General features: G+C 52.8%; 1 protein-coding gene across 1 annotated transcript in view; it reads left to right on the top strand.

The window, feature by feature from the left end:
* NDRG1 (N-myc downstream regulated 1) overlaps window positions 1-19,164 on the top strand; it is a 54,958-nt gene that overhangs the window by 25,327 nt on the left and 10,467 nt on the right. The window contains exons 4-11 of the mRNA XM_059995221.2: window positions 3,954-4,059; window positions 6,025-6,145; window positions 9,553-9,615; window positions 10,418-10,478; window positions 11,574-11,660; window positions 13,865-13,921; window positions 16,703-16,806; window positions 18,351-18,407. Of these exons, the coding sequence (XP_059851204.1) occupies window positions 3,954-4,059; window positions 6,025-6,145; window positions 9,553-9,615; window positions 10,418-10,478; window positions 11,574-11,660; window positions 13,865-13,921; window positions 16,703-16,806; window positions 18,351-18,407 (656 nt within the window). The remainder of the gene's footprint in view (window positions 1-3,953; window positions 4,060-6,024; window positions 6,146-9,552; window positions 9,616-10,417; window positions 10,479-11,573; window positions 11,661-13,864; window positions 13,922-16,702; window positions 16,807-18,350; window positions 18,408-19,164) is intronic.

Raw genomic sequence — 19,164 nt, 5'->3', positions numbered from 1 at the left:
CTCTGGGGTCGGCATCTGTAACAGCCAGCATGGAGGGAAACGCTGCAATTTCCAAAACACTTTCCAGTCCCTACTAAAAGTCTTGGGAGCATCTCCACAAGCAGAAGGCTTTGTTACTGACCTCAGTTTACAGCTGAGGGGAGGAATTCTCAGAGAAGTCCGGTAACTTGGCCAAGGTCCCATGGTGGGTGTATCGTTAGAATTAATATCACCCAACAAACAGTGCCCTAAACAAGGAAATGGTTGATATTTTCGCTGACCCAGAAGGCCTGGTACAGCAGGCTGTGAATATCACCCAGTCTCAGACTCCTTTCAGCTTCCTGCTCTGCCACCCTGGGCGTGTAGCTTTTGTCCTCATGCTCATAAGATGGCTGCTGAATCCCTGGGCATCTCATCCATGTTCCAGGTAGTAAGCAGGTGGAAGGGTGAAAAAGAAAAATTAAAAGGCCAAGTTTGAGTCTTTAAAAGAATTCTCCTCAGAGCTGCAGCAAATTCTGCTGACATCTCATTGGCCCGAACTGAATCTTCTGACCATCCTTGGCTACAAGGGAGATGTGGAAGGAGAGAATTTCATCAGGCACATTGCTGGGAATTTTGTTGTAAAGAAGAGGACAACGAATGTCTGGGAGGCCCAGCGACATAGTCTGCCATAGCTCACAAAGCTCTCAAGCCAGAATTGGCAGCCGAAGAGCTGAAATCTTTGAGGACCACTTGGTGGTAGGTTCTGTTTTCACCACCTGCCAGCTTACAGGCAGTGTAGACAGTAGGCATCGGTGCCGTTTCACAGCTTACCAGCTTACAGGTGGTGTAGACTGTGTAAATCTCTAAGCACCTTCTCCAGGGCAGAGCAAGCCTTTCTCCCTGGGAATCTGCAGTCAGGCTGGGGAGACGGCTAAGAACCAGATACGTTCCATTGTGGTAAATGCTACAAGGAAGAGGACAAGAACCATGTGTCCTGTGTACAGTGGGTGGCAGGAGGGGCCACCCCGAGGAAGTGACGTTTGTGCCGAGGCTGTTCCAAGTCAGACACGCCTACTGTACGTGCCTGCAGTTTGGGGGCAGATGTGTATTTGGGGAGTGTGGGAGGAGCAGGTGTTATTTCTCTGTTCTATGTACCAGCGTATCCCAGCACCTGCCCCGTGGATTACTGGGTTTTGGAGATGCTGGGGAGATAAAAAACAATCTATAGCACGTCAGTGGGGACCTGACTTCCTGCGTCCCTCTTTAGAGAGTCACTGTGCACGTTGCATGTTAAAAGTTTTCTTTCTTCACGGGGCACCTGGCACAGAGTGTTAAAACGGAGACAGCAAAGAGCACAGGCTTTGGACTTGGACGGCCTCGGGTTCAGATCCTGCCGCACTGCTCCAGCTGTGTGACCTTGAGCAAATTCCCCTCAGTTTCCTCATCTGAAGTGCGGACAGGTGTTACCCAGTGGGGTTGTTGTGTGGGTTCAACGGGAGAGTGGATGTAAAATCCTCAGAGCAGGGCCAGATACGATGCTAATTGCCGTCATACTGCCCTCCCCTCTGCCCCTGAGAGAGTGGCTTTCTAGACTCTTCCAGAGGAGGTGAGAGGAAAATCCAGGCCGCCTGGCCTTCTCTTTCTTGCATGCCCCTGGCTGGATCAGACCCCTGTGAGCCCGGACTCCTGAGATCTGGCTCTGAACTTGGAAGAGCTGAGGAGGGCGGTCTGGGTGGTGGACGGGTTCTGTGAGTGTTTCCAGCCACTGTTCTAGCCAGACGGGGGACCCCTGAGGAGCCCTGAGACAGGCTTTCCCCTATCAGCACAGGGAGTGGACCATGCAGTTCTGGGTCCCTGGGTGCCCTCTCTTTGGGAGAACGCGGGGGACACGGGTGGGTTCCTCCCTCCAGGACACTGGGTGATTCATCCCCACGGAGACAGAAGGGCAGAATGTTCCTTTGGGACTGCAGAGGACAAAGGGACGTGTCTGTGAGAGCTTTAATTCCTCCATCCAGTCTCAGACCCAGCCTTCTTGGTTTGGGCCAGTGGAGAGAGAGGCCCAGGGCCAGCCGAGGACCTTGTGCGTGTGCGCGGGTGACTTAAGGAGTGGGTCTCAGGCATGAGGAAGGTCACACTTGCCTTCCCTCCTCTTCCCCGTGTGGGCAGGTGGACACAGAACTCAGAGGACGGCTGATGGGGGCCAACACCCACATGAGGGCCCAGCAGACGTGGGTTGTAATCCTGGTTCACACTACAAGCTGTGTGCTCTTGGCCGGGGGCTGGGTCACCTCGAATTCTTCATCTGGAAAATGGGTTCGCTCAGCTCACCTGACTCTTGGTGGGCACTTAGCGAATATTATCCCTGTATCTCGGCGACCTTGCCACACCTGTACACCTACACCAGGCCACTTCCAGCTTCTGAGACTGGGTTCTTTATCCTTCCAGATAAGGATAACCACAGCTGATGCCTCTTCTGAGGCCCAGGCTGAAGTCTGCAGTGGTGTGAGGCCGCGGGCCATGGTCACAGCACTTCTGTAGTGCCTCGTGGGGGTGAAGCGTTAGTGCTCCGGGGGGCTTGTGCCAATCCTGGGAGACTTCACACCAGTCCTGGGAATTCTGTGGGGAGAGAGCTTGCCGACACCCTCACAGCCAATTAGGGGACAGAGTGGAGCCTGAACCCAAAATAGATTAATGGACTCCCTAGAGAAGCTCTGTTTACCATGATCATGCGAGTGTCAGGTCTTTATCCAGCAGATCCTGAGCTGTGCCAGGGCCCGAGGATGTCATAGTAAACAGGACAGAGGCAGCCTCTTCCTTCTTGGACACATTTAGCTCTGGTCCCACGGCTTTATCATTTTAAGGTCTTCAAAGAGATCAGTCAGCATCTGTTACCCATTCCCACCCCTGGGGGCTGCTAGACACATCCTGGGTGCCAGCCAGGGCCAGACGTCCCACACTTGCCACCAAGGTGGGGCTCAGGCGCATCATTACCCCCCTGCCCCCGTGTCCCGCGCAGCCCCATCTCGCCGGCGACTGTATCCCTCACCAGGCTTATCTCCTCTGCTGAAGAACCCGGGGTGGTCAGCTCCCTCCCGTCTTACAGATGGGGCTCCGGGGGCTCAGAGGGCTTGGGGAAGGCAGAGCCTGGATTTGAACCCTGATGCCCCAGGCTGGTGGGGACATTGCCCAGCCTGGCCTATTTTTAGAGGGCGCCTTGTGGGTCAGCTGAGGAGACAATAGAGAATGCGGTCCCCACAGTGAACCATTGTTCCCACGGTGGCTTCAGGGCCAGGGCTCCGCCCAGCAGATGATCTGTGGTCCCCCCTGGGGGCTGGACCATTGCCCCACCGTTTGCGGATTTTTCCAGCATTTGTATAGGCAGGAGTGAGCAGGCACTCGGAGGAAGAGAGAGAGGGCTGGGGAGATGGGGGCCTCTGTGCTTTGGTTGGGGGGATAAGGCAGGTAGCCCAGGAGGACCCCTGTGCTGGGGATGGGCCCGGGCACGAAGCACTCACCCTTCCCCCTGAGGTTCCATTGTTCTTCCCATTTCGCAGAAGCACGACGGCCGCCTGGGAGATGCTTCAGGGGTCTTCAGAGCGGATGCCTGGAAGCCCCAGCATCTCTCAGCCTGGGATGGAGAAGGGAGAGGGATTTTGTTCAAAACTCAGATACTGAGTTTTCCCGCTCTCAAGGCGGAACCTGAAAATTGGGGTGTATTTATTTTTGAGCCGAGTTCTTCAGATTGGCAACCATTGACCTTAACGGATGGCGGGGTGCTTCCTTGGTACCCCTTTCCCCTTTTGTCTCTGCTTCTCAGAGTGGCTTCTCTGGCCAGAGAGAGCTGCCACCCGAAGCCCAGTGCTCCCACGACCAAACTAGGAGCTTTCCCCCAACCGCAGTGAGACGCGCGCTGGGTGTCTGCAGGCTGTAATTCCAGCCACACCGTGACTGCGGGTCCCACATGACAGGCCCGTCTGTCTGTCTCTCCCCAGGAGCAGGACATCGAGACTTTGCATGGCTCCATTCACGTCACACTGTGTGGGACCCCCAAGGGGAACCGACCCGTCATCCTCACCTACCACGACATTGGCATGAACCGTAAGTTCCGAGGAGCCGCGTGTCCTGGGCGAGCGGGTGTCTGCCAGGGTTGGAGGAGAGGACAGCTAGGAAGGGCGGCTGGCAGGGAGTCTGCCTCATCTTCTTTTGCCGGGACTTCCTGGAGCTGTTCTGGGGAGAACTCTTGCCACAGACTGGACGAGCCCGGAATGCACTGCCTGGGTGCTGGGAGATGCTGGGGACTCAGGAGTCCTCCACCATCAGTCTGTGTGACAGTGACTGCCTTTAATGAAGGTCTACGGTGGTTTTTAGTGTTTTCACAGGATTGTGCAACCTTCAGCAGGATCCATTTTAGAACATTTTTATTATTCTGAAAAGAAGTTCTGTCCTCTTGTCTATCGCCCCCCAGTCTCCCATACCCCCCAGCCCCGGGCCACCACTAGTCTACTTTCTGTCTCTAAGATCTGCCCATTCTGGGCATATTTTATCAATGGAATCACACAACGTGTGGTCTTTCGTGACTGGCTTCTTTCGTCATGTTTGCAAGGTACGTCCGCATTGTGCCACATATCAGTACTTTATCCTCTTTTGCTGAATGATATTCCATTGTACGGATACACCGCGTTCTGTGTGTCTGTGCTCGTTTAACGGGAGTTTGGATTTCCCACCTCTCGACTCTTCTGAATACCGCTGCTATGGATGTGTAGATCGCGAATTCTTAAGATGACCAGGAAGTGTTCCCAAATGTGGGAACAAATGGGACTGGAACAAGATCTACTTAGTATTACAGTTACACAGAACAGAAATGCTTCTGTGATGATTCAGAGGCGCTTGTGGCCCTTCCCGGTCCAGTGCTTATTGCGAGCTGGATGCTTGCTCGATTTTTGATTAACAGATGGACTGAATGACATTGTTTTTCCAACAGCTTATTAATACCGCGAGGCTACGAAGGATGTCAGTCACTGAAAACCATTTTTCTCCTTCACTCTCACTTCTCTTTTCTCTCTCTTTTCCCCCCATATGCCCCCTTGTAACCATCATGTACCAAATCCGATGCTGGGTACTTTGATATATACCACCTTATTCCACCGACTCTGATGAGGATATGGAATTGCATTTGGCGGTGTTACTCCTCCATTGTTAGGGTACAGTGAGCGCTGTAACAACAGACCCAAGGCCTCTGTGGCTTAACATGATATATGTTTAGTTCTCACTCCTGTAACAACTCAGTGGACATTCTGTGGGACACCTTCCATGTGGTGATTCAGGGACCCAGGCTCTTTCTAGCTGTGACTCCACCGTCCCCTGGAGCCTCTGAGGGTTCTGTTGGCTCCTCCACACCTGGCAGTCACAAAAGAAAGAGGAGAGAAACCTAGAGGATTGGGTGGCAGGTGTTATGAGGAAATGGGGAGCCTCACATGCTATTGGCTAGAATCTGATCACACGACTGCCTCTGATTGCAAGGGAGGCTGGGAAATGTAGTCCAGAAGTGTGTCCTGGAAGAAAAGGGAAGTGTTTCGGTGAGCAGCTGGCCGTCTTTGCCTCAGCGATTAGGAGGGTCGTCCAAGCCCACCTAAGAGTGGTCCTCCTTGTTTGAAAATCCTGTGTGCCCTGGCCAGTATCCCTGAGGTGAGGGTTTAGGACACCTAGAGAGAAAGAGAGTGTCAGTGGGGCAACCCCACCTCATACGAGGACCGTCACGGCCACGACTGTTGGGGGAAGAAGCAGGAGCTGGAATGGGATCCCCTCCCAGCGCTGCCTGGAAGGTTATGTCATCCACCAGCATAGGCAGGAGAGTTTACTGACCGTCTCCACTTCCACACCCACTCCCTTGCCTCATGACTTATTCTTGCCTTTTATCACCAGAGGAAAGTGGGAAAGAAAATGTAGCCATTCTTTCTTGAAAGTTCCTTCCCCCTGCTGTGTAGGCATGAAACCAACAGAATGAATACAGACTTTATTCTCTCCTAACTTCTTCCTCTTCTCTCTCCCGTGCCTGTTCTCCAGACAAAACCTGCTATAACCCCCTCTTCAACTCCGAGGACATGCAGGAGATCACCCAGCACTTTGCTGTCTGCCACGTGGACGCCCCCGGCCAGCAGGACAGTGCGGCATCCTTCCCCACGGGGTAAGAGGAGGGAGCCTCGGGCCCCAGGACAGGGAAAGGAGAGCCCTGCAGGGTGGGAACAGGTGGTGGGAGGAGGCATTAGTCAGGCTTTTAAGGTTTCTTTTTTAATTGTAATACAATATATATAAGCTAAATTTTACTGTTTTTAACCATTTGTAAGTGTATTGTTCACTGACATTAAATACATTCACACTGTGTTGTAGCCATCACCACCATTATCTCCAGGACCTTTTAATTAGCCTAAACGGAACCCCCATAACCATCAATCAATAGCTCCCCGACCTTCACCCCTCCAGACACCCTGTCCCCACCCCACCACAGCAGCCCAGCTAGTCGGGCTTTTTACTAGGGGTACATGGCCCGGACAGGACTAAAGTGGAAGAGGGTCTTGACAAGAAGAAATAGTTAGGAGAAAGATCTAGAAGGTTGGGAAGAAAAATAGAGACGAAAAAATGAAGTACGTCCTGTGGTTGGGAAGAAAAATAGAGACGAAAAAATGAAGTACGTCCTGTGGGCCAGACTTAATCATCTTTATTTACAAATGTCATTTGTGTTTAATCCTTACATGGCTGGTGCTGGTAGCTCCATTCTCTAGATGGAAAAACTGAGGCATGGAGGGGTTAACTGCTTTGCTCAAGCTCGCACAGCTGGTTTCATTGCGGGGGCGGGTGTCGGGTTTGAGCCCAGTCTGCTGGCTCTAAGACTCCAACTCTCTTTGGAACATCAGGCTGCCTTGGTCCCGGGTGTCTACACTGCCTGCTCCTCCCCAGTGCGTGGCTGATGTGGACTTTCAGCTCTCGTTGTGAGGCTGGGGGCAAGCTTACCGAGGGCACTGGACAGTCAGGGTCACGTGGGGGTGGCAGACCTCTCGGAGGCCCCTCACCGTGCTGTGATCCAACCAAGGTGGGACCAGGTTCTTGGGTTTAAAGTCTGTCAAAGAGGCCTTCTCGGTAGCACAAAGAGATCTTTTTTGTTAGTGTTCTGAATCATCCTTAATCATTAATCTTTATCAGAGAGGAAGGGAAGGGATGCCCAGACACACGTTAAAAGAGTTCAAAGCTTCTTAATACAGCAGCAGATTAAGCGTCTGTCAGCATATCCATCTTTGTTTGGACAAATTGTTTGAAAGACTTGGGGTGACCCAGTGACTCTCAGCTCCCCACGGGGAGATTTTAAAACTATTCTGAAACCTGGGCCCTGCTCGCGGAAATTTTCATTCCCTTGACCCGGAGGCCAAGGCGCAGGGTATTCGTTCCCCTAAGTTACCAGGCGATTCCAGCGTGTGGCTGGTGGGACCCACTGTCTGGGCGGGGCCCGGCGTGGTCAGGGGTCTCCTGGGCCCTCCAGGGTGCACGCCCCCATCCTGAGGCTGAGACGGCAAAGCAGGGATGGGGCCCCTGGCCGGGTCACTCCCGGCTCTGGAGTCAGCTTTCTACACATGGGGCCTCGTGGGTAGAACCCTGTCGCCTGCTGGCTGTGTACCCACCCCCCAAGAGCAGTGAGGAAAGAAGCTGTGGAGTTAGGTGTCTCCCCAGCTCTCACCGTTTGGGGGCTGCTGGCTCCAAACCGAGCCGTGGCCATTTCAGAAAGACAACGGCTTCGTCGATGTGTAGCCCCGCCAACCGGGGCCTTCCTGGCTCTCTCCCTTTTGCACATGCTGGTCCCCCAGCCTAGAACGTTCCCTACACCCTTCAGTCCTCAAGCTCCCCCCCGCCCACGTCCCCTTCAATGGCACGTCTTCCAAGAAGCCCTCCGCTTGGTCAGAACAGATCTCGCTGCTTCAGCCTCCCGCTCTCAGCACCTTCCCCTCCCCGGTGGTCGCCACCGTCATGAGTTACGCGTATTTGTTTCTGCTGACTTGCCCCCCGGCTCCTGCACGGGACCGTGTCTGCTCTGCTCACGTGGGTTCCCGTTGCCTCGCCAGGAGCCTGGCATGAGAAAGGCCCAACAGCTCCTCTGTTGAAGGGACTCCCTCCTGCCTGCCTGAGCCCCAAAGTCGGCGTTGTGGAATGCCTTCTAGTGGGCGTCAGCCCCCCTCCCCCCAGCACCTAGACCGAGTGGGTCTTGTGGGGCATCTTGACGGCTCCCCCAGGGACCTGCCTCCAGGATCACGGGGCATTCGGAGGAGCTGGCTCCTAACAGCGTGCCGTGTGGACTCGCTTTCCATAAAACGGGCCAGACTCCCTGATGACAGCCAAGACCTTGGTGAAAAGGACAAATCGAGTTCCTTCCAGGAAGATGGGAAAGAAAATGTGTGGGAACTCTGGCTAGGGTTGTAGGCACCTGGCCGGGCAAAGGCCCCCAGAAGGGCTTCCTTCTGGAAATTCGAGGGAGGTGAGCATACACTTGCTCTGGGGAGGCAGAGGGCACAGCATGTGCAAAGGCTAAGAGGAGAGCCAGTCTAGAAATGGTAGGTAATCTGGAAGGAGCACCTGCTGGCCGAGAAGGATCCAGCCTGGGAGGCGGCCTCTGCTGTCCCCATTGGAAAGGTGGGCACAGTGGGGACAGGAGACCCTTTCCAGGCCCTGCTAAGGAGGGGATGATGGGAAACTTGTTTCCTGCCGAGGGGAAGCCCTCGCCTTAATGTACAGACCCAGGCAGCCTGCAGGCTCCCTGGTCACCCAGTGTGAGTCCTCCTCACTGTCACCCTCCTCGGTACCTGCTGTCATGGGCCAGTTTTGAACAGAGAGGAGCTCCCCCAGCCCTCTGTTAACAGGAGGAGTGGTCCCGGAAGATGTGCGAGTCGAGGCATCCCTGTGCCTTAAAACCGCCCTGGGTATCCGTTTCCCGAAGCCACTGTGTCCAGCCAATCAGGGTGGCTTGCCTTCTCTGCCTTGTCTCCCAGGCTTCTTCTCAAGCATCTCTTGGGGAGAGGAGATGAGAGGGAGGGGCTTCCCCAAGGTCAGGAGGGCTTCACGGGAGGGCTGCCAGGGTGCCTCCTTTGGGAAGGTAAGTGAGTACATGGGCCTTGAAATCCTGAGAGCTCCAAATCCCTGCTTGTCTGCGAAGCCAAGTCACTTATCTCTTAGCCTTAATGATATTCACAATCTTTATATGAGGGAAATCATAGCAACCTCACAGACTAGTCGTAAAGATTAAATGAGCTTACAATGCTCATCAAACGCTTGTTGTGGGACCTGGAACATAGGAAGTGGTTTGTAAAGGGTCACTTGACAAAGTAAAAGGTGGGGGAATTGGCCTGGAGAGCATCCTTGCTCAGAGGAGCAGGCTGTGTACACGGTGGGGTGCTCGGAATGGGGGCCACGGGCGGGGACTAGACTGGGGAGTCTGGGCGCACGGGGCGGTTTGTTGCACGGTCTCCGCCTATCAAGTGTTTTTCGTTTGCACTGTTCATTTCCGCTGAGGTCCCGGCTTTTGTTAACTGCCTCTGCATGGCCTCTCCCAAGGTACGTGTACCCCTCCATGGACCAGCTGGCGGAAATGCTGCCCGGAGTCCTTCACCAGTTTGGGTAAGAGTGAGGGATCCACTCCCCCACCAGCTTGCAGAGAAGGGTGATCTCTAGCTTCTGCCTCTCCTGGGGTCTTGATCTGGCCCCAGCACTGAAATCTAGGTTAATGCTTAAAGATCAGGGAAGAAATCAGCTTGTTATACTCTGCAGACAGTGTTTTTCATGCAGTCTCTTTACTCCCGTCTGCCTCTTGCAAGTTGGGCTTTTCTCCTTGAGTCAAAATCCATCACCCGATGACAGCCACTCCACCCATCTTTTCCTAGCCTCTCTTCTTTTATTGCTTTCTCTTTCCCATGGAACATTCTGGAATAGGGTTGCCTGAACGCTTAACGTCTCCCTCCAGGCCTTTATTTCTTCAGGGCTCAAGGAAACCTCTTAGTGGAGCCTTTTGTACGATGAGAACACCTCCATGTTCTTGCCCAATTCATTTTCATTCCAAGTTTTAGAATCCAAAATGAAGCTGGAGAGCGGGAAGAAGCAGTTTGGTAAATAGGCCTTCCCGGAAATGACAGCGGGGCTGTCAGAGCCTGGCCGCGGTCGGGCGAGGAGTGAGGAAAAGGCATGAGTCTTTCCAAGGTCATGGTCTTCTGTCCAGACATAAAGCATGATGCATTGCAGGTCCTGCAGGGCACGTACGGCAGCGTGGTCCCACTTTGTCTAGCCTGCCAGCCACCCTCAGCGATGCCCACGACACACCCTTGGGGAGATGAGGTTCCTCAGGGCAAGGGGCGGGGAAGGTTTTCAAAGGGCGCTTCCCATCGCTCACTCCTTCTGGGACATGAACTTTTATTTCTCCTTCCAGACTGAAAAGCATCATTGGCATGGGAACCGGAGCAGGTGCCTACATCCTCACTCGATTTGCTGTGAGTTCTTTCATTAAAAAAAAAAACAACTCTCTCTCTCTATATATATGCACAATATATATATATGTTTTAAAGAAAATTAATTCAAGATTAAGGAAGAAAATTAGAAAAGCACCAAAAAAAACTCCCCAAAGGGAAAAAGAAATGAGCCATAATTCCATTTCCCAAAGGAGAGCCACAGTGCACTTCGGGGTGTGTGGTCCAGAGTTACATATGCACATGGGGTGTGTGGGTGTGCACTCATGTACACACCAGCAGCTCTTTCCCTTCGCTGAAATGCCACACGAGACATGTGCTTTTATCATCATCTTCGCTCGGTTCGCGGTGATTGTGGCCGGGTCCTCATGTCACTGAGTACTCTACTGGGCTACTTCTGTGACAGCTGCACAGGTTTTGTAGTCAGGGAACTCTTGGACCCTGACTAACTCTAAGCTAATCAGAGATGTAGGTGCTACCATGACAGATGTCACTTACGTTACTAGGGGTCCCGGTCAGGTGCTGCTGGGTCCTTTGGAGCCTTACCAAACGGTTGTTTCAAAATGCAGTGATGCTCATTTTGTTCAACTGTATGTAATCTGATGGGCTATTATTTGCTGGACTTTGCTAGAGGTTAGGCATGCTGGCACGAATACAAAATGGTCTGGCTGTCTAGGCTCTGAGCAGATAAAATAAGGTCTCAACTGTATCTTAGGTCTCTGTCTCCATATCTCTGAGAAGTAATAGAATTCTTACTGATTACTGAAGAGCTGATTAGCTTGTCTGATTTATGAGGGCCATGGTATGTTGTACCCATTTCACAGCTAGGGAAGCTGAGGGGCAGCAGCGTGAAGTGACTTGTCCCACGTAGGTCTGCCAAGCACATGTGCTCCTACTTCTCCTATGGTTTCCTCTTTCCCTTCTCTCAGGAGCCCCATTTAGTGTCTACTAAGCTGGAACCTCAGTTTTGGAAGGGGGGCAGTGTCGAGAGCAGTAGCCTGCTCTGGGGGTCTACACGGGTCCTCTTCTGGTACTTTTCTCAGTCTTTGGTTTGACTTTAAAGTTCACAGTCTCTCAGATGGCTAAGTTGTCTCTCTCACTTCGTGTCTCCAATTGCAGCTGAACAACCCTGAGATGGTGGAGGGCCTCGTCCTCATTAACGTGAACCCTTGTGCGGAAGGCTGGATGGACTGGGCCGCCTCCAAGGTGCGGCTGGGGGCCTGGGTCGGGCAAGGGGTGTCCCAGTCTGCAGAGGGGCAGGTGTGCCTGACTCTGCCTGGAGCACAAAATGCAAGAGACCTCTCCTAGCCCCACCCCTTCACCACCCCCAGCAAAGAAGGCAGCTTTCCTCCGCTTGGCTTTGAGTAGTGAACATGACCTCAGCCATGTGCTGTTCAGATTTCGATAGGACACTGCTGTCCAAGCCAGCAATACCAGTGGGACATGGGTCCCGAGCCAGCTTTGATAAGGACAGCCTGGGGACTTAGCATATGTTGGGCTTAGATCAAGATGCTGAGAATAAAAAGATGAACAAGACAGATGCCTGTCACCCCAGTCACCTACATGTTATTAATGAAAAAGAAATAACGTATCTGGTACTGATTCTATGCCACTTAACTTTACGATAATAATAATTAGCTAACAAGTGTTGAATGTTTATCGAGTTCTCTTTCTACTCTCCGTGGCTATACCTTCATGACCTCATTCAATCCTCAATCACTCCAGGAGTGGGGATTGTTAAAACCATTTTACAGAGGAGGAGACTGAGGGTCGCAGGGGTTAGGAAGCTGCCTAGGGCCGCACAGAGCCAGGTAGTGGGAGAACTGGGGCCAAACAAGATCCCTTGGGCTCTGTGGTGCTTGGAATCACCTCTGAGCTGGGCTCACCGCCGGCCCCGTCTCTCCATCAGCAGGTGTCAGATGCCCGCCGAGACCCAAGCACTGCAGGTCTGGGAATGCAGAGCTAGCAGGACACATCCCTGGCTGGGGAAAGGGCCCGAGCTGTCTCAGGAAGCTGTGCTCTGGCTGGGTTCCTTGTTTATCTTTTAAAAAGATGATTGTTTTTTTTCATAAAGGCCCCAGTATTTGCCAAGGAGAGGGGGAAACCATTCCAACTCTAACAGGACAGACTTTCAAGCCGGGGTGATCCTGGCTTCTCATTTTGAAAGTGTGTTTTTGCCAAGTTTGGGACGGCTCTTGGGGACAGGGGGTTTGAAGGGGTCTCCCTCCCCCTGCTTCCCACCCCATCCTGGCCACTGTGATATTTCATTCCTTCCTGGAACATTCCGCCAGGATGAGGGAGCCCTTTCCTCCCACCGGCGTGATATTCAGAAGCAGAACACACTCCCTGGTTGTTTTTTTTTTCCAGCAAAGGCAATGGCACTGCAGTTGGCCAGTTTGGCTTCTTGGTAGCTGTTCTGAGCCAGACGTGGGGGCTGGGACGTTGACCACTGGCTAAAGTGGAGCCCGAGGGCTGTTTGGGGGTTTTTAGTATTTGCACCGTATCCTTCCTTTCCAGCCCCAGCCCTGGAAGAGGAAGACCTCTCTTGGGGGTCTAGTGTGTGTCAGGCACTGGGGTCTTATCCTGTGACATGTGTAGTTGCCGTGTGTAACCCTCACCTTGGCCTTGTGACTCTGAAGCTCCTGGCATCCTGGTTACAGATGAGGGGTCTGAGGTCCAGTGGCTCTGCTACCCTCCCAGGGCCACACAGCCGGGAGGTGGCAGATGGGTCAGCCTAGGTCCCCCAGGTCTAGAGCTTCTCTCCCCTATGGGTTCCTGCCTGACACTCAAGTTGGCCAACACACATTTATGGGGCTTCTGCTGTATGCCTAGCATTTACAGTGCTCTCACTGTGTACCTAGCATTTATGGAGCTTCTCCTGCACAGCTAGCATTTATGGAGCTCCTGCTGTATGCCTAGCATTTATGGAGCTCCTGCTGTATACCTAGGATTGTCAGTAGGAGCAGGTAGAGAAGAGAAGGTCAGTATATTCAGAGAGAGGAAACTGGCTTAAGAGGGAAAATCTAGAGGGTGATATAGTTTGAGGTAAGCAGATGCTGGCATGTAGACTGGGAGCTCAGTGTGTGTTTAGAAGTCCTTTACCGAGGACTTGGTGAACTGAGGCCTGAAAAAGCTGGGAGTACGTGGGGTCTTTGTTCAGATGCATTTTCTCCGCATCTCCTGTGCCCCGGGCTCTGAGAGTAAGGAATCGATGACCCTGCCTTCCAGGGCCCCAGGTTCAGTAAGTAAGTAACTGGAGACAGGTAACCGCCTTCCCATCAAAGGGGCGTCCTCAGACCTGAGTGCCAGGGAGCCCACACTGCTGCTCCGCCCCCAGGGCAGTGGGATTGGCCTGACCTTGTCCGGCTACTAGAACGCCGGCTTTCTAATCCCTGTTTCTGTCCTCCCAGATCTCCGGATGGACCCAAGCCCTTCCAGACATGGTGATGTCTCACCTCTTCGGGAAGGTGAGCAGCGTGGCCTGTCGTTGTGTTGTTCAGTCGTGTACTGCCAGGCCTGTAGAGTGCAGAGACGGCCCAGGCACAGCGAGGGGCCGCTCCGTCTGACCCTCCTGAAATAGCCCATCGTTACTCATTCACAATCGTCACTCCATTCCTTCTCTCTTGCTCTCCCTTTAACAGAAGTCTTTTTTTAACAGCTTTGTTGAAGTACAGTACACTGCACATATTGAAATTTGACAAATTTGACAAATTTTGACATTCTTAAAACCATCACTGAAGCCATCACAGATGACTAAGGAAATACCGTAACCCCCAGAACTTGCCCTGTGACGCTTGGTAATCCTTCTCTCCTCCTCAGGTAACCTCTGATCTGCTTTGGGTCACTGTAGGTTCATCTGCATTTCCTAGATTTTTATGTAAACAGTATCAGTACGTGCTCTTTTATTTTTAAATCTGACTTCTTTCACTCAGCGTTAAAGTATTTTGCCATCCATCCATGTCATTGGGCGAATCAAGAGTTCGTCCCTTTTTAGTGCTGAGTGGTGTTCTGTGGTATGGGTGTACCAGAGGCTGCTTCTCCGCTCACCTGTTGATGGACATTTGGGTTCTTTCCAGTTCTGGGCTATAACAAAGCCTACAGCAAACACATCCATGGAATTTGCTGTGCGTCGGCCTTGGTCCTAAGGACTCTATGACCGTATGAGGAGGACCTTTTATTCCTAGTTATGGATCTGTTTTTTTCCCCAGTTGTACATGGGGAAGCTGAGACCAGAGAGGTTGAGTGAGCTGTGTGAGGTCTTGCAGCCAGCGAGAGGGGCTGGGGTTGGAACCTACGAGTCTCGCTCCAGTGTGGGTTCCGGTAACCATCTGTGCCTCTGCTGGTGCCTGGCTCTCAGGCGGGTTGTGGTGCACTTATCCCCACTGAGCATGGGCTGAACCAAGCCCCGGGCAGCACGCGAGTGGTGTGTGGTTCTGCCCTGCCACCCGGCCAGCGTGGCCCCTGACTCTGGCTTTGTGCCTCCTGCTGGGCTGGAGGAGGTACTGCTCTGATGCAGGGGTCTGACGTGGCCTTCAAGTTGCCCAGCTTGAGGTGACTTGTCTGTTCACTGTGTGTGGCCTACACACCACTGTTTGCTCCTTAGCTGAAGAGTGACCGTCTGGCGTGTGACCATATGACACCCAGGGAAGCAGAGGTTTTGCTGGGCTGCTGAAGTGTGCACTGTGTTTGGTCCTTGTATTAGTTTGTGGTAACAAAGGACCACAAACTGGGTGGCTTAAAACAACCGAAATATATCCTCTCTCAGTTCTGGGGGCCAGAAATCTGAAACCGAGTGTTGGCCGGGCCACACTCCTCCCGTGGTCCTAGGGGAGGACCTTCCTTGCTTCTTTCGGCTTCTGGTAGCCTCAGCCTTCCTCGGCTTGTGGCTTCTCACTCCGGTCTCTGCCTCCATCTTTGCGCGGCTTTCTCTGTGTCTGTTTCAAATCTCCTTCTGTCTTACAAGGACACTTGTCACTGGATTTAGAACCTACCGGCATAAGGCAGGATGACCTCATCTCTGGATCCTTAACTTAAATTACGTCTGCAAAGACCTTTTCCAAATAACGTTCGCAGAGTCCAGGAATTTGATGTGAAACATGTCCTTGGGGCCACCTTGTAGCCTACTAGAGTCCCCTTTCCTTTCTCATGCTTCCTTTCACGGTTTGCAATACATTTTCTCCACCCTGAGTGTATAATCTGAATCTGACAGCAATATGGGAAAGATCGGAGCCAGCATCTGTGTTTTCCTGGAAGAGGGGTGTCAAGTATAGAGTAAGAACTTTGCCTGACTGTACCGCAAATTACCTGGGGTATATGTTGGTACCCCCGAGTTGCTGCAGCTGTGTTTCCATCTGTAACCCCAGCACAATTCCTCGGACTATTTTTTTCCTGATGTTTTTTGGGGAAAAGCTGGTCTCTTTGTTGCTTCAGTGACCGTGGACTGTCTTGACACAGCTCAGGGAGACACTGGGCCCCCTTTTCTCCCTCTCGCTCCTGATCTGGTTGTTGTCAATCACATCAGACCCTTTCGTGAAAACTGTAGCATCCGCTGTTGCACAAATGAGAAACAGAGCAAGCTCATAACTTGTTTGTTTGTCCCAACTCACATTCAGAAAGGAACCAGGGAGAGGGAAGGCTGAGGCCAGCCTTCTGCAAGGGTCTGGTTGGCCCTCCTGGAAATCAACATTGCCCTTCATTCCGGCAACTTCCTGTTGCATGAGTTGGTTTTGTTTTGCAAACATGAAAAACTTCTTTTCACCTCTCCCCATTAAAAAGAAAATAATAGTAATTGCTAACAGTCGCCTCCATGCTTACTCTTGACAGTGGGCTTTCCAGAGTGGCCAACCTCTGATAAATCCTACAATTTGATGAAGGCGGGTAACGTCATCCCCACTCTTTTTTTTAAAAGGGAGCTGAGGCTCAGAGAGGTGAAGCACTCGCCCAATTAAGGGGCAGTGACGGAGCCGAGAGGACCGACTTCAGATCAAAACTCCTGAAGTCTGAGCCCAGCAGGGCGTGCTAGCCCCCCAGCTTTGCGTTCGCTCTGCTCCCAGCTGATATCCAGACACCAGTCTGCATCTGGGTGCGGCTCCCGCTTTCCTGAAGGTTCCCTCAGGCTCCACAGCAGGCTCGTGGAATAGGCATTACTGCCTTCACGACGTAGCTGGATAACCTGAAGGATGGTGAGGGTAGTGACCGGCCCGTGGCCGCAGTTCCCACGAACGACGTTCTCCCCTCTGTCAATGCAGGAGGAAATGCAGAATAACGTGGAGGTGGTCCACACCTGCCGCCAGCACATCGTGAACGACATGAACCCCGGCAACCTGCACCTGTTCATCAACGTCTACAACAGGTACCAGGATGCCGCTGGGCCACACGATGGCCACTTGTCAGGCTCCTTTTGTAGTTCCGGAACGAACATGGGGCAAGAGAGGAGGGATTATAAAATTAATATAAGATGCAGCCCCTGAGCAAATAGATGAACAGAACAAGGGTGCCCAGTAAGGGCCCCTGGGAAGTCAGGTGCCTCCTGGAGTTTTGAGTGCTTTGCAAGGAGCAAACTGAACTTCTACTCCAGACCACCAGGGGCGCACGTACGAGTGGGAACAGTCACATCGCAAAGGGTTTGCGTCCACGCCTGTGCCAACGCTGACCCTAAGGAAGGTCCGGGTGTGGGGAGAGCCGAGAGGGAGGCAGCAAAGCCCTGGGGGAGGACGGGAAGAATCCAGGGAGGCTGCTGGGAGGCGAAGGAGTCACTCCAAGGATAAGGACACACGAGCATGGTCTTTGGCGAGGGCGCAGCCCTCTTAAAGATAGTTGAGTGCTGGTCTGGGGCTCAGCTAGGGGAGGGGACAGCTCGGGGCCCCTGGGAGCAGCCAGGGGTTCTGAAATCTCCAGGGAACTCAGCCTGCAGCTCCCACAGAGGGGGCAGGAATAAGCCTCCTGGGCTCTGTGTCTCTCACATGTTAATAACTTGGCTTCACGAAGGGCATTCGTGTCCCTTTCCTCTTACCCTCCACCCAGCCTCTCAGTGCAGGGGTGACTGGTAATGGCCCCAGCGTGTAACCAAAGACACGGAGGCTGAGTGCTCATTTATTCAGCAAGCGCTAAGTGAGGACTGGAGAGGGCAGGCTTTCAGCTGGGTAGTGGGCACCCAGAGGAGACGAGCAACAACCCCTCGCTGCCCCACATGCTGCAGGGACGAACTGGTGCCTCTGAAAAACCCTATGATGAGGGTGCTCTCACCGTCATTTCCTGCTGAGGAAGTGAAGGCACAGAGAGGTTCGGCATCCTGCCCAAGGTCACACAGCTAGGAAGCAGAGGAGCGTGATTTGAATGCAGCCGGGCTGGCTCCGGGCTGTGAGCCGGGAAAGGGTGTCTCATGGTGGGAGCTGCCGGCAGGGAGAGGCTGGTGTCTGTCTGCAGGGGAGAGTAATGGAGCCGCACTGGGTACAGTGGGAGGGTTTAAAACGAGGGAGTGAAAGGATCAGGTCTGAGTTCTAAAGAGTTGGTTTGGTTACTATGTAGAGGACTCAGAGTCGGGAGCGAGAGTGAGAGTGAGGCTAAGAGAAGAACCTGGACACCATTTGGGAGGTAGAGGCTCCTACGAGGGGGGATGGGAAGCAGGGACCTTCTGTAGAGGAGGGTGCGATTTGTACATAAAAGGAAAAAAGCACCTGGGGGACAATGAGGTGGGATCCATGAGTCCCGCTGTCTCTGAAGCCACCTCTATGGACCCAGAGAGGCTGGGGTGGGACCTGACACAGCTTGGGATGTAGGTGGGTGTTTGCCAGAGCGGCCAGTGCAGGAGCTCCTGGGATTGGCTCGGTGGGAGGGGCTTCCTCCAGGGGAGGGTCTGCTGATGTACAGGTATGTTTGTTTGTTGTTTGTCCGTAGCCGGCGGGACCTGGAGATTGAGCGGCCGATGCCCGGAACCCACACGGTCACCCTGCAGTGAGTTGCCCTTCTCTCCTGCACCGTCTCTTTAGCTGTGCTTACCGTTGCCAGCAGCACCTCAGTTCTGAGTTTGGCAGGACTGCCCCCCTTGTGCTAGGACAGCCCAGTCAGCGAGAACTGCGTGGATCCTGCCCAGGGCTTGAGCACAGCCCAGCCTCACTGGTCTTCCCCTTGTGCAGGAATTTGGTTTGTAGGGTGTCCCTGAGAGCTGTGGGGGGAGCCTTGGACCTCCAACAAGGAATGCTAATAACCACAGCGGGACAGAATTTATGAAGCACCTACGCTATGCCCAATGCTGTGTGAGGCTTTGCTTCACAGAGCCTGGAGATGAATAAGACATAGGACCCACCCTGAAGTGCCCTATAGAGCTAGAAGGAAAAGACAGTTGTGGGTACAGCCACCTGGATTCCAATAGTAACAACTATGTCTTTTTATAGTTCCTTAAGTGAACCATATTATTTGACACCTGAACTTCGCACATGCCATTTTCTCTGTCAGGCATGTCGTTTGCATCTCTGTTTTTTATTGCTGGCAAAGTCCTACTCATCCTTCCCTGCGGAGAGGGTGCTTGAAAATAAAACATCAGGGCATAGAAGTTCTCTGGCTGAAATTCACACTAAGGTGTAAATGACTACTAACCCGTTTTTTCCTAAGAATAAAGCAGAGGATAGAGAATGAAGGTAGTAAAAAGAGCCAAAGGTACTGGGGAAAACAAAGTCAATCTTTTTTTTTTTTTTAGAATTCTGGCCCCAGC

The sequence above is a fragment of the Delphinus delphis genome, chromosome 17, assembly GCF_949987515.2.
Source record: "Delphinus delphis chromosome 17, mDelDel1.2, whole genome shotgun sequence".
Taxonomy (NCBI): Eukaryota; Metazoa; Chordata; class Mammalia; order Artiodactyla; family Delphinidae; genus Delphinus; species Delphinus delphis.
Note: the sequence above shows the minus strand (reverse complement) of the source record. Positions and strands in the feature narration are given on the sequence as shown.